We start from the raw sequence: 12,079 nt of genomic DNA, 5'->3' as shown, positions 1-12,079 counted from the left end.
CTCAAACACTCCCACCACACCCTGCCTGCTCAGATGAGCAAAGGAAGATGGAGAAGCCACAGGACCGAGGTGCCAACACAGAGAAATCAGGAGGAGTCCACGCTGGAAGTCAGCCTTAGGAAATTTGCCTTTAGTATGATTGGAAAATGCTCTTTAATTATTTTTGTGAGTGCAGGTAATAAAATACCTGCACATCTGATGACCTGGGTTTGACTCTACCTTCCCCACCCAGGTGACCTTGGGTGATTTGCCCCTTTCAGTCTCCAGGTTACAAAGTTTCTTCCCTGTCTACCTTAAGTGACATAGCTGAAGCACAAGGGCAGTGGAAAACAGAACACTCCTACAGAGACCTCCACATCCAGCCAGAGCGTGCAGGACCTAAGAGACATCTCAGATAGCCAAAAAAAAAAAAAAAAAAAAAAAAAAAAAAAAAAAAAAATCATTTCTATCAGATGCAAACATCTGTGGCATGGGAATTTTCTCTCTTCGAATAAGCCAGACTTAATGTGCATGGATTTGTACCTTCAAGTTCAAATTTCAGATGAAAGGCTCAGTAGACAACATGGAGATCCAAGCCTGCTGCTCTGCAGAGACTGAGAAACCCTTAAGCTAAGGATGATTCTAGAAAATGAAGTCACAATCCCTGATGTTGACCCTGTGTCCTCAGATCCCTCCTGCCTATGACCAGGGAGGTGAATCTGTAACTGTTACAAATAGAGATTTGACCTTGTGACCCAGCACTGCTTATATTCTTCCCCTTCAATAGCTTGAAAAAAAGTCATGCAGAGTTTTCTTTTTCAGATAGAAGTCAGGGAAGATAGCTGGTGTGTGTGTGTGTGTGTATGTGTGTGTGTGTGTGTGTATCTGTTTTGAAGCCAGCCCTTTCATCCTTTTCTGGTTTTGAAGTCTCAGTAGGGAGGGAGGCCATGACTGGCCCAAAACACTGAGCAAATTATACAAGCACTTTGCTCTCTCATCTGCAAGCTGTCAATATCAATCACTCCTGGAAAAGTCTGGAGCGTCCTTCCTTTGCCAAAAGAAAACAAAGTATGGATTCTGCTACAAAGACTATTAGAAAGGAGTCTTCACCTTCTTCTCACCTTGGTCATTGTGGTGGTTTAAGTGGCAAGTGTTCCCCATAGGGAACTTTTGTATTTGAATGCGTGGTCTCCCACTGGTGGCACTTTTTGTGGACGTTTAGGTGGCCCAGCCTTGCTAGAGGAAGTATGTCACCATACCTCCATAGAGGAAGTATGGTCACCCACCATACCATCATACCATACCATACCATACCATACCATACCATACCATACCATACCATACCGTACCATACCGAAACTGTAAATCCAAATAAACTCTCTTTCTACAAGCTTCCCTTTTTTTTTTTATCACAGCAATAGAAAGGGAACTAATATAGCCACCTTGGCCAATGCTCAGGTCTCTGAGTTCAAGGTGGGTAGCTTGAGTGGTAGGCTTCACTTTAAGTTAACTTATTTAGACAGAGGAAGAGCAAATGTATGGATGACTGGATGGTAGACTAACTTGACCAAACAGGAAAAATCATCAGTAACAATACAAATGGGTACCTGTTCTCTGTCACTAGTCTCAAATATCGATATATTTGGTAATAAGACAGTGCATGATCTCATGTGATTCAGTTTCCTTATGTGTTTGATGGGCCAGTTTGAGTTAATTACGTCATAAGTTTATTTTAAGGATAAATAAGATGTTTATGTCAGAATTTTTTTGTGCTTGCAAACGCTCAACAAGTTTGCTGCTATGATTATTACTGAGGATGACCCCGATGGTACTATCATTTCCCAAGCATTGTTCACTTATGAAGCTTCATCTGCATCCCCAGGGATCCCATGAAGCATGGATGCTTAGATTTTATGATGTCCCTTCACAGGGGGAAGCCAGAACTCTGAGGGTAGGTGCCATGAATAAGCTGCAGAGGCAGGCCTAAAATCCAGACTTCCTGATGTCTTCTCATATCCTTTATCTTGGATATCAAGTGGCCTCTTATACAGGAGGCCATGAGTACCACACTCAGCTGTAGTGGGCCACACAGACATGCACAGGGTGGAATGTGATGTCTAATGTTGCCACAACCTCCTGCTGGGCATTTCTAGACGTGCTCTGTTGGCTCTAAAGGATATCTGCAGGCTCCTCATTGAACCCATTTCTGTGTTTCCTTCTTAAATAATCACGATATTTAGAATGTTGTGTTGCACATGGGTGTTCATATGTGAATACTAGTCAGATGAAGAAGAAGATGAAGTTACCACAACTATACTGTGTAGAATGGGCCAACAGGTATGGAAAATAGGTGAAGGTCTATCTGAAAAGTTGTCATACAGTAGGGCAAAGCAACTCTTGACAAGGGTGAGAATGGCGCTACTGTCCTTTCATAGTATTTCAGTTTCCAGCAAGGTCAACAACCCCATTCTCAAAGTTCTAAGGACCAGAGACTCCCAGGGTTTCTTGCTCCAGGGGGTTTACCAGAAGCCTCAAGACAGACAACCAGAGGCCATTTTATCCATTTTCTAGATGAGATGGAGGGGACAGCTGGTGACTCTTGGCTTCAAGATTCATGGGAGTCAGTATAGGCCTGGAGTAACTGAAGCCCTTCATGACTTCTTGGAAGAACATACACCCTTGGAGGTAAACCACAGTGCTGAAGGATGGGAGAGAAGACATCACAGAGCAACCATGATGATAGAACAAAGAGAGGCTGAAAGCCTATGCCTCAAGCCCTTTGTAATGAATATAGAAGAATCTTCTAGAAACTCAGCTTGGAACTGTTGTCCTCATCTAACATTCTGTGTTTGGGGCAACCCTAGGGAGAATGAGGTCAGGCTGATGAAGCCAGCCATCTTTCCTTGCTCTCTCTCTTGAGACTTCTGGAGTTGTCCTTGTTCCTGCCAACTAACTTCATGAAAGTTGGAGAGTTTGGTTTGGTTTCCTGGTAAAGGGAATTGGTGCCAGCTCAGAGTTGGCCTCCAACAGGATGCTGAAGTAAATTCCTTCCTTCCTGCCTAAGAGTTATGATTAATGCCTACCATTTTAGACATATTAAAAATAATTATTCAAGGATTCTTGCTGAAATTCAGTTAGAAGTGTTGTTCTGCCCAAGAATGGGATTCCTCGTGATCAGAATTTTCAGTGGGGGAGGACTTAGGTTCAGTTCCAAATTGATGGCAAAGGGGAGTGGGCAAGGGAAATTCTATAGCCAAGAAGCAGGGGAGGTTCTGGCAATGGAACACTGTTGTCAGGAGACCCAAGGAGTAACGGAAAATCTTGGTAAATTAAGCTAACAGGATCTTGCTAGAGATGAGGTAGTCTGTTACACATTGCCCAAGAGCTGGTGTTGGGTGAGCAGCTGATCATGGGGCCAGGTTCCTACTGACTTCACTTAGCAATTCTCTTCTTGAGCTGTAGCACACAGATGGGCTAGGTAGAGGATGAGGTACCTCGCTACAGATTGACAAGTAAAGAGTATTTTTCAGTTGTCAATAGCAACTCCCACCTCTGCTGAATGCAGAAAAGTAGCCCAGAGGAGAAAAAGCTGAGTGATTCTGGATTCTAGGGTTATAGAACCCACCATGCTGAGCCTTCTGATAAGCCAGATGGGCAATGCTAAGAGTTATGAGTGCTGAGGCTGGATAGATAGCCCAGAGACCTAGGAGAGAACCAAACACAACCAGAGAAAAGGAAATGATTCCTAGTGATACTCTGCTATACTTGTAGACCAGTGCCCTAGCATAATCAGCACTAGAGAGACTTCACTCAGCAACTGATAAAAGAGATGCAGAGACCTACAGCCAAACATTAGGGGGAACCCAGGAAATCCTGTGGAAGAGGAAGAGGAAGAGGAAGAGGGAGAGGGAGAGGGAGAGGAAGAGGAAGAGGAAGAGGAAGGACTGTAAGAGCCAGAAGGGTCAAAGGCACCACAAGAAAATCCACAGAATCAACAAATCTGAGCTTGTAGGGACTCACAGAGACTGAACCAACAACCAGAGAGCCTACATGGGTTTGACCTAGGTCCTCTGCATATATGTTATGGTTGCATAGCTTGGTGTTCTTATGGGAGTAGGGGCTGTCTCTGACTCTTGCCTTCTTTTGGGACCTTTTTCCTCTCTCTGGGTTACCTCATCCAGCCTTACTATGAGGGGAGGTGTCTAGTCTTATTGCAACTTGCTATGACATGTTTGGGAAGCCTGCCTTTTTCTGAAGGAGAACGGAAGAGGATCTGGGAGAGAAGTGATTGGGATTGGGAGAAGAGGAGGGAGAGAAAACTGTGGTGGGAATGTACTATATGAGAGAAGAAAAAGAAGAAAAGAAGGAGAAGGAGAAGAAGAAGAGTTCTGAGTCTCTTGAGCAGATGGGCCAGTCCTAGAAAACACACGTGATTACTTACATGGTGTCCGGACAGCACTAGGTAGGGCTATGATGTGAGTCTAACTCTTTCCTTCAACACTCCCTCAGAGGTTGAGTGTGATACCCTCACATGTGCCTGTGTTCTTGTTTTAGTCTTCGGCAGGTATCGTGTGTATCTGGAATTAAACCCAAGGCCTCATGCATGCTAGGCCATGCAAATGCTCTCTCATGGAGCTTCATTCCTAGCCTCTATTTCTCTTTTAAGCTTTCCAAGCTGAACAGTGAATTGTAGGAGCCCAGTTGTGTTGCTAGAGAAAGCTTTGCAGATGTCCATGCTCTAGCCGTGCATTCTGATCCTGCCCTCCACAAGACCAAGAGCTCACTCTGTGGCTCAGTACTCAGTGCACATCTTCCTGTTACTGCTCTTGAGGTTTTCATGCCTTTGAACCTTGACATTGAGTACTGAAAATCAGAAACTCCTGTTGCTTACTCTCGGGTGTCATCCATCCTTCACTTATGCATACTTGACTATGGCCCAAATAAGAGCTAAGAGAGATTATCAGTCTGGAGGACAACTTTCTCAACTTGACAGCTTGGGTTTGGCTTCTAGGAGCACCTGTTTCCACAAATCCTTGTCCTACAGAATTATAAATAGTAACACATTCATCTTAGTCTGGAAAAAAAGCTCACATCTTTCCTTTCTCATATCCATAAAGGTCTATGACCTTCCATGCACTAAGAGCTTGACTTGAGCCTTGATTTTTTTTTTTCCAGCTAGAAACAGACACAGGGTGTTCCCTTCTTGGAGAATGGCGGGCTTCCAGGTTGTAGATTCAGTGATGTCCTAAACAGCTCTCCTATTGGCAGACAGGGGCAGCTTCACTTTGCTCTGGAAGGATTTCAGTGATGAGGGATGCGGCTACACAGAGACTGCCCAAAGCTCTGTGCTGCACTGGGCTGGGTCATTGCTTTGGGTCACCTCTGCTGGCCTGTGGAGCAACATCTGTTTGTGACACACGGGCCAGCTGTATCATGTAAGGGAGTTTATTAATCCTCTTGAAGCTCGGCCTTTTGGTCTTGTACTTAATAAATCTGAGTCCTACTGTGCTCCATGGGGCATTCAGTGAGGTGACACACTAAATGCTCAGAGCCTGTGCTGCCAGCCCATGCTATGTCACAGCTATCATTACCATTATTTTTAGGATTTAACTGCCTAGCAGGCTAGCCTGCCAAGCAGGCTGTGCTGGACTCCAGATGGACAGCAACATCTGAGCCAGAAGGAGGTTGGTCCTTTGTACTGTGTGATCCAAAAGCTGTAGCCACAGGAGCTCTGGAGCAGATCCTAGGTTTCCAAGACTGGATACCACTAGGATTTACCTAGGCTCTGGTGGCAGTTTCCTCTGATGGTATGCTGTCTAAGGAGGTGGATCTAGAAGACAAAATGGCCGGACAGTGGTTACAGCTGCATGAAGGCCCCAGAGGTCAACACTGTAGAGAGGAGTCTACTGAGTTACAGTTTAGGCATGATACATGGAAGGAGGGGCCTAGGGCAAGAGTCTGCTTCTGCCTCTGTGATGGCTGCTGTGTGACCATGGGGGTACCCAGGCCTCTCTGGGTCTATGGTCTCATTTATAAACTGAGGGATAATGTGGGCTGGTAATCTCCAAGGTTTCTTCTAGTAATAAAGTCTCGATTCTAGGTGATTCACACAGATCTGAAAAGGAGTGTGTTTGGGACAGATGGTCTTAGGGAAGGAACATTTTGGTTTGTTTGTTTGTTCATCAAAGAGACTAAAGGAGTCTCTCGTGGGCTGGGCTTGACTTTTTTCCTTGTCCCCAGCGTTTAGTCCCCTCTTCCCCTGGAGTGCACAGTCAGCTCTTGGGAGCTACCCATGGACAGCAGGCACACGTGTCTCAGCTCCAAAACAGAGTAAGCGATCAGCCTTCACCATGGCAACCAACTCTCTCCAATGCTGCCAGGGCAGAAGCAGAGGATGAGTATGTATCACAGTGGAAAGATGTGAGTTAGACCATAAGGGAAACGAAGGCACTCGTAGAGGTTTCTTTCTTCTTCCTCCTGGCACTTCCCAAGTAGCTTTGCTAAGCAGAAACTAGTAATTCTCCTGCCTCTGCCTTCTATACGCTGGGATCTTAGTGTTCTTATGGCTGGCTGAGCCTTGGGTGCTGTCTACTTGGCCTCAGCCAGGCTGCTGGGTGAAGGATCTGAGGTTGTTCAGAGGGACGTGGGGGCTGTCTTTCTTGCTTTCTGATTCAGAGCACAGCCCGTCACTCTACATTGCCTCCTGGCTTCATCCCTGTCATGGTGGTGTCAGAACCTGCTTTTAGGGATGTCATTAAGATGGGAGAAGCAGAAGAGCTGGAAGGTTGTGGCGCCAAGGGCGAGTCCCTGAGACTGTCTGAGGCCAGCCTCACACTGCAGACAGATCTGTCTCGACTGCTGTCTGGAAGAGCATTTAAAATAAGCTGGGAACAGCCACTGCCTTCTTGGTAATCATTCTGGAACCTGCCTGGTGTCTGTTCTCACTGCCTGGTGACTTGGGGGCTGCCCTTTACAGAGGCAGGGGAGGGCAGAGGTCAGTACAGTGATGGGGAGGGCAGAGACAGGACTGAGGTCCTAGTAACTCGCACTGTGACAGGAATTGTGACTGCTGCCTCACTTAGTCTTGAGGACATGACCGCATGGTCTCTGCCTCACAGGGCTCCTCTTCAGGGCCAAAGAACAGCCGCTGAGGCTCTCTCCTTATCTTTCTCCAGGTTGGGAATATTGCCCAGGCTGTGTATATTTTGTGTTCATGTCTTTCTTGTTTAGAAGGTCTCCTTTTCCCTCGATGCTCAAATCCTTCTGTTGAATGCAGGCTCAGTGGTGGAGCTGGCCTCATCCAGGGAGCATCATCAGTTGGGGAAGATGGGTTCTAAAGGACAATTGCACCAATATCTTGCTGTTGTAGATTCCCCTTTGTGCCCATGCTTTGCCATTCCCTTTGGGCTTAGTGCAGCTTTCCTTCCACCGTCTCTTTGCCTTCCCAGCTGAGGCAATGCTGTGTGGCAGCAAACTGAGACTCACAACGTGGGCTTGCAGTACTTCTGGAGACTTCAAGGGACTTCTAGGATATTCAGGTCCCCAGGAACTTCTAACTCGGGAATGTCAAACAGATACCACTGTCCCACCATGACGTCCCAGCAGACAGATTAGTCATTTAATATTTACACACTCCGCTGTGGAGTCTAGGTTCTGCCTGCAAGTCCTTTGCCCAGCCAAGCGATCGGGCCAGGCATGATTTTATATTCTCATTCTCTCACAGGTTCAAGCGCAAACAGAATTGATGACTGGTGCTGAGATGCAAGAAAGTCGGGTCAGAAGGATGAGCAACGGAGCCAGGAAATGTGCACGAATAAGAAAGGAATGAAAGAGACAAAAGTCTCAGGGTCTGCTCACAGCTCAGAGTCAACCCCGAACATTTCATGTCTTTTTTTAGTTTGCATGTGGGGTGTGTGTGTGTGTGTGTGTGTGTGTACAGATCTGTGCATATGTGTATACTTACATGTGGAAGCCAGAGGCTGATGTCTTCCTCTATTACCCTCCACCTTACATTTTGAGCTCACCGGTTCTGCTGGACTTGCTGGCCAACCCATTGTGGAGACCCCATCTCTGCACAGTGTGGTTATAGGCAGGCAACCCCATCTGTCCACCGCTCATGTCGGTGCTGGGGATCCAAACTGGTCCTCACACCCTTGTGATAAGCATTTTTACCTTATCATCTACATCCCTGCGTGTGTACTTCAAGCCCCTTTACTGAGCATGGGAATCGGTGGCTTCCTTTTTTTTTTTTAGTATAATTCCTAAGCAGAGAATACATCCTTGATACAACAAGGAATGGCATCACGTTTTGATGGTCTCTTTGTTTTGTCCCCAGTGTGACTTGAGCTCCAAACATTTGGCACAAACGATGTGGTAACCGCTGCAAACCCCATGCATACCCTTCATTTTTAGAGGTGTGCATACTGCTTGAACCGAATGTTGGTTTTTGTATTTGGCTCTGAGAGTGAGGTAGAAAGGCACTTTTAGCCTTACCTGCTGTAGAGCCCTCTGGATGTCGATGCCTTGGCCCCATGGCACGGCTGGGTTAGCCAAGCAGTCCCCAGCATTCCCCCGGCGGGATATGTCGATCCTCTGCCTCCGCAGGCTCTGGAAGGCCTCAGCCATCACCTTCACACCATCATAGGTAAGAGCGGATGTGTACTGGGGAGGGAGGGCAGAAAGGCAAGTGTCAGAGAGAGCTGATGGAAAGGCAGAAAGATGGGGCGGGAGGCTGTCCATTGGGGAAGGTGGTTCCCCGGTGAGTGAAGTGTGGGCTGGGCCAGCGGCTTGGCGCTTTTGCAGATAGACAGGTCTGCTCACCAGTCCAGCCAGTCAGCCCTCCAGAGTTGGTAAGTTCAGCACAGCCAGATGTAACCTTTAAAGACAAGCCAGCATTTGGGAGTTTGGTGCTCAAGGTTGTGATCTGAAAAATGCTGGTTTAGCTGGGAAGAAATGCATAGATTAGATATAACATATCTGCAGGCCAAATACTTGGAAAATCAGTCGGCTTCCCCGTAGGAGACTCAAGAGCTGGGAGCTGAGAAGCACTGGCTGCTCTACCACCTCCTCTGACAGCAAAGGAAACAATACTCCAGGATGAGCAAGCTCCAAATTAGCACTGTGCGGCTTCACTCTGTGGTAAAGCGTATATGCTATAAACTCTCCCTCTTGTGGATTAATGATAACACTTAAGGGTTTATCTCGCTTGACCAAAGAGCGGTCAAGGTATGAATGAGACATAAACCGGTCTTGCTACCCAGCATGTGTCATCTTAAGGCCATACTACACAGCTACCAGATGAGTTTTCCAGTTCTTACTTGATTTCCTGGTTTGTCGTTTGTGTTCATGTGTATATGTGTGTACCTGCCCCCTGCCTGTGTGTGTGTGTGTGTGCACGCAGGCTGGAGGTCTTCCTCAATTACTCCTTACCTTATTTTTGAGACAGAGTCTTTGAATGAGCTTAGAGCTCACAAACTGGCTAGAGTGCTTGGCCAGCCAACCCCTCGGGTTCTCCTGTCTCTGACTCCCCAGGGCTGGTGTTACAGGCATGTGCTGCCATGCCTAGCTGTTTCTGTCGGGGCTGGGGAATCCAAACACAGATCCTCATGCTTCCATGGCCAGCACTTGACTGACTGAGTTCCTGCCTCAGGCCCTTTTCATTTATATGTCTTAGACAGGCTAGCTTGGAACTTTCTGTGTCGTCCAGGGTGACACTGAACTCCTATTCCTCTGCGTCCACATTTGAAGTGCAGCCGTGACAATCGAGCACCTTACAAACAAACAAACAAACAAACAAACAAACAACCCCAATAATCCTGGCCCTACCTAGAGCAGAAACAACATTTTCTGGCTTTCCTTGAAACCAGCAAACGGAAGTTTTCTCACACGGGGCCAATGGTGGGCAAGTGAAAAGTGGGGTAAAGCCTTCTGAGAAGTCTGTGTGAGTGTGCACATGAGTCTGTGTATGCATATGTGCACGTGTTGGGGTCAGAGGTCAACATCAGGAGTCCTTTTTGCTCTTTCTTCACCTGCATTTTGTAGCAGTGTTTCTCACTGTACCTGGAGCTCACCAATTTGGTTAGACTGGCTCACCAGCAAGCCCCAGGAACCCTCCTGCTTCTGCTTTCTCAGAGCTGGGGCTTTGGGTATCTGTTCCTGCACCCAGCTTTTCACATGAGGATTGAGGATCCCAGCCAGGGGCAGTGAGCACTTTATCAACTGAGCCATCCCTCAGTCTCAGGAAAAGAGCTCTCAACAACATCGGATGTGCTTTGTGATTCTTTCATCCACAGTTTGGGCCCAGAGTATCTCCTCCTTCCCCACAGAAAACCCTCGGATGGTAAAGGCATGGTCCCCCAGAGGTGGGCTCTGGCAAAGCAACTTGTATCATAAGGACACTGCCACAATCAGTTGACATAATCAAAGGATTAATCCCCCGCTCATCTGATAACCCAATGGCACCATTGGGAAGGGGTGGAAATCAGGAGGCGAGGTTTTCCTTGGAGGAAGTGGGTCACTGAGTGTGTGCCTTTGAAGGCTGTAGCTTGTCTCTGGCCCCTTCCTTAACCTCACTTCCTGGATGCCTTGAAATAAAAAGTTTCCTTCTAGTGTGTCTTTTCACCTTGATGTTCCTGCCTTGTCATAGCCCTAAAAGCAATGGGGCCAGCTGGCCATACACAAGAGCCAGGAGCTTCAAAATAGGTCTTCCCTCCTAGAGTTGACTTGCTCAGGCATTTTGTCCCACTGACAAAAAAAAAAAAAAAAAAAATCAACTAGCAGAGGCTGGGTAGAATGCTGACATCATGGCTGAAGGCCATGCAGGCTTCTTGTACTATAAATCAGAAGTCAAAAGCTGAGGGTGAAAAGAGAGCAAGAATTCAGAGTATTTGGTGAGTGATCATCAATGGTGACAGCCCTGAGCTGTTGACCTCTGTCATGTTGGGATGCCTGACACACGTGCTGATGTTTTCTTTTGCTTATGAAAAAACCCATTTCCTTCCTGAAGGTTACCATGCCCCAGTGTTCTGGGGATGGCTAAAGGAGAATTAAAAAAAGGGTATCCATTTTCACACCTTCGGCCTCTTCCAGTCCACCCTGGTGTGGTCTCGGGCGTCGCTTGTCCTCCACTGCTGCATGATTCTGGCTGGGATCGTGTCTGTATAGTTCACCAGTTGGAAACCTGTCACATTGGCTCCACTCTCCTTGAACTTATTTAAGTCAATGTCCATGAAGCCCTGTAGAGGAAGGGAAGGGGAAGGGTCAAAACATGATGCCCGGGCAGGTCAGTGTCACCACAGTGCAGAATCATGAGGCTTTCTCTCCTGCCCCACAAGGCAGAGCAGACTAAATGTAGATAGCATTAGATTATTATTATTGTTATATACAAAGCTGACACAGAGGCCAAGATGGCAAACCTGGGATACAGGAGGGCTGCCTTACACTTCCTTGGACCAAGTTACTTTGCTCATTTGTTTATACGTTTGTTGATATACTCGATTCTGAACGAAGGTTGGAAGAAAGACACCATGACCAGACTAACAATCAAAGAATGGATGGGATTTAAAAGATGGATTATTATTATTATTATTTCTTTTAGAATTCCATACAGCTTATTTTGATTATACTAACTTCTCCATCAGCTCCTTCTGGATCCATAGTGTGTGTGTATGTGTGTGTGTGTGTGTGTGTGTGTGTGTGTGTGTGTGTGTGTAAACAACTGTGTGGAGAATAGTCTCTCCCTCCACATCTGTATAGGTTCTGAGAATTGAACTTGGGTTCTGGGCTTGTGTGACAAATCCATTTACTTCTCTGAGTTATCTCGATGGTCCAGATTTTTTTCTTTTTCTTTTTTAAAAATTTATCCTTCTTTTGCATATTATATACCAAATGCAGTTTCTTCTCCCTCCTCCTCTTCCAGCTCCTCCCTCCCAACTCACCTCTCTTGAAGATTCTTAAAATGACAAGATATAAGAAACAAGGGGGAAACCTTGAAGGAAGGGTTGTCTGTGCTCATCACCCTGCTTCACCTTCGGAGAGAGGAGACATCTGAAGTCTGCGGGGAACAAGTGTTTGCAAGTTTCCCAAGGTCACCAGCATGTCT

At 46.6% G+C, this 12,079-nt stretch overlaps 1 protein-coding gene across 3 annotated transcripts in view; it reads right to left on the bottom strand.

Annotated features, from left to right (window-relative positions):
- Gria1 (glutamate ionotropic receptor AMPA type subunit 1) overlaps positions 1–12,079 on the bottom strand; it is a 308,514-nt gene that overhangs the window by 101,016 nt on the left and 195,419 nt on the right. For all 3 annotated transcript variants that reach the window (XR_008719624.1, XM_055602892.1, XM_055602891.1), the window contains exons 6-7: positions 11,052–11,213; positions 8,473–8,640 (exon numbers count right to left, since the gene is read on the bottom strand). Coding sequence is in view for 2 of the 3 variants with exons in the window: in XM_055602892.1 (XP_055458867.1) it covers positions 8,473–8,640; positions 11,052–11,213 (330 nt within the window). In the remaining variant the exon portion in view is untranslated. The remainder of the gene's footprint in view (positions 1–8,472; positions 8,641–11,051; positions 11,214–12,079) is intronic.

The sequence above is a fragment of the Psammomys obesus genome, unplaced genomic scaffold (assembly GCF_907164565.1).
Source record: "Psammomys obesus unplaced genomic scaffold, mPsaObe1.curated_primary_1811, whole genome shotgun sequence".
Taxonomy (NCBI): Eukaryota; Metazoa; Chordata; class Mammalia; order Rodentia; family Muridae; genus Psammomys; species Psammomys obesus.
Note: the sequence above shows the minus strand (reverse complement) of the source record. Positions and strands in the feature narration are given on the sequence as shown.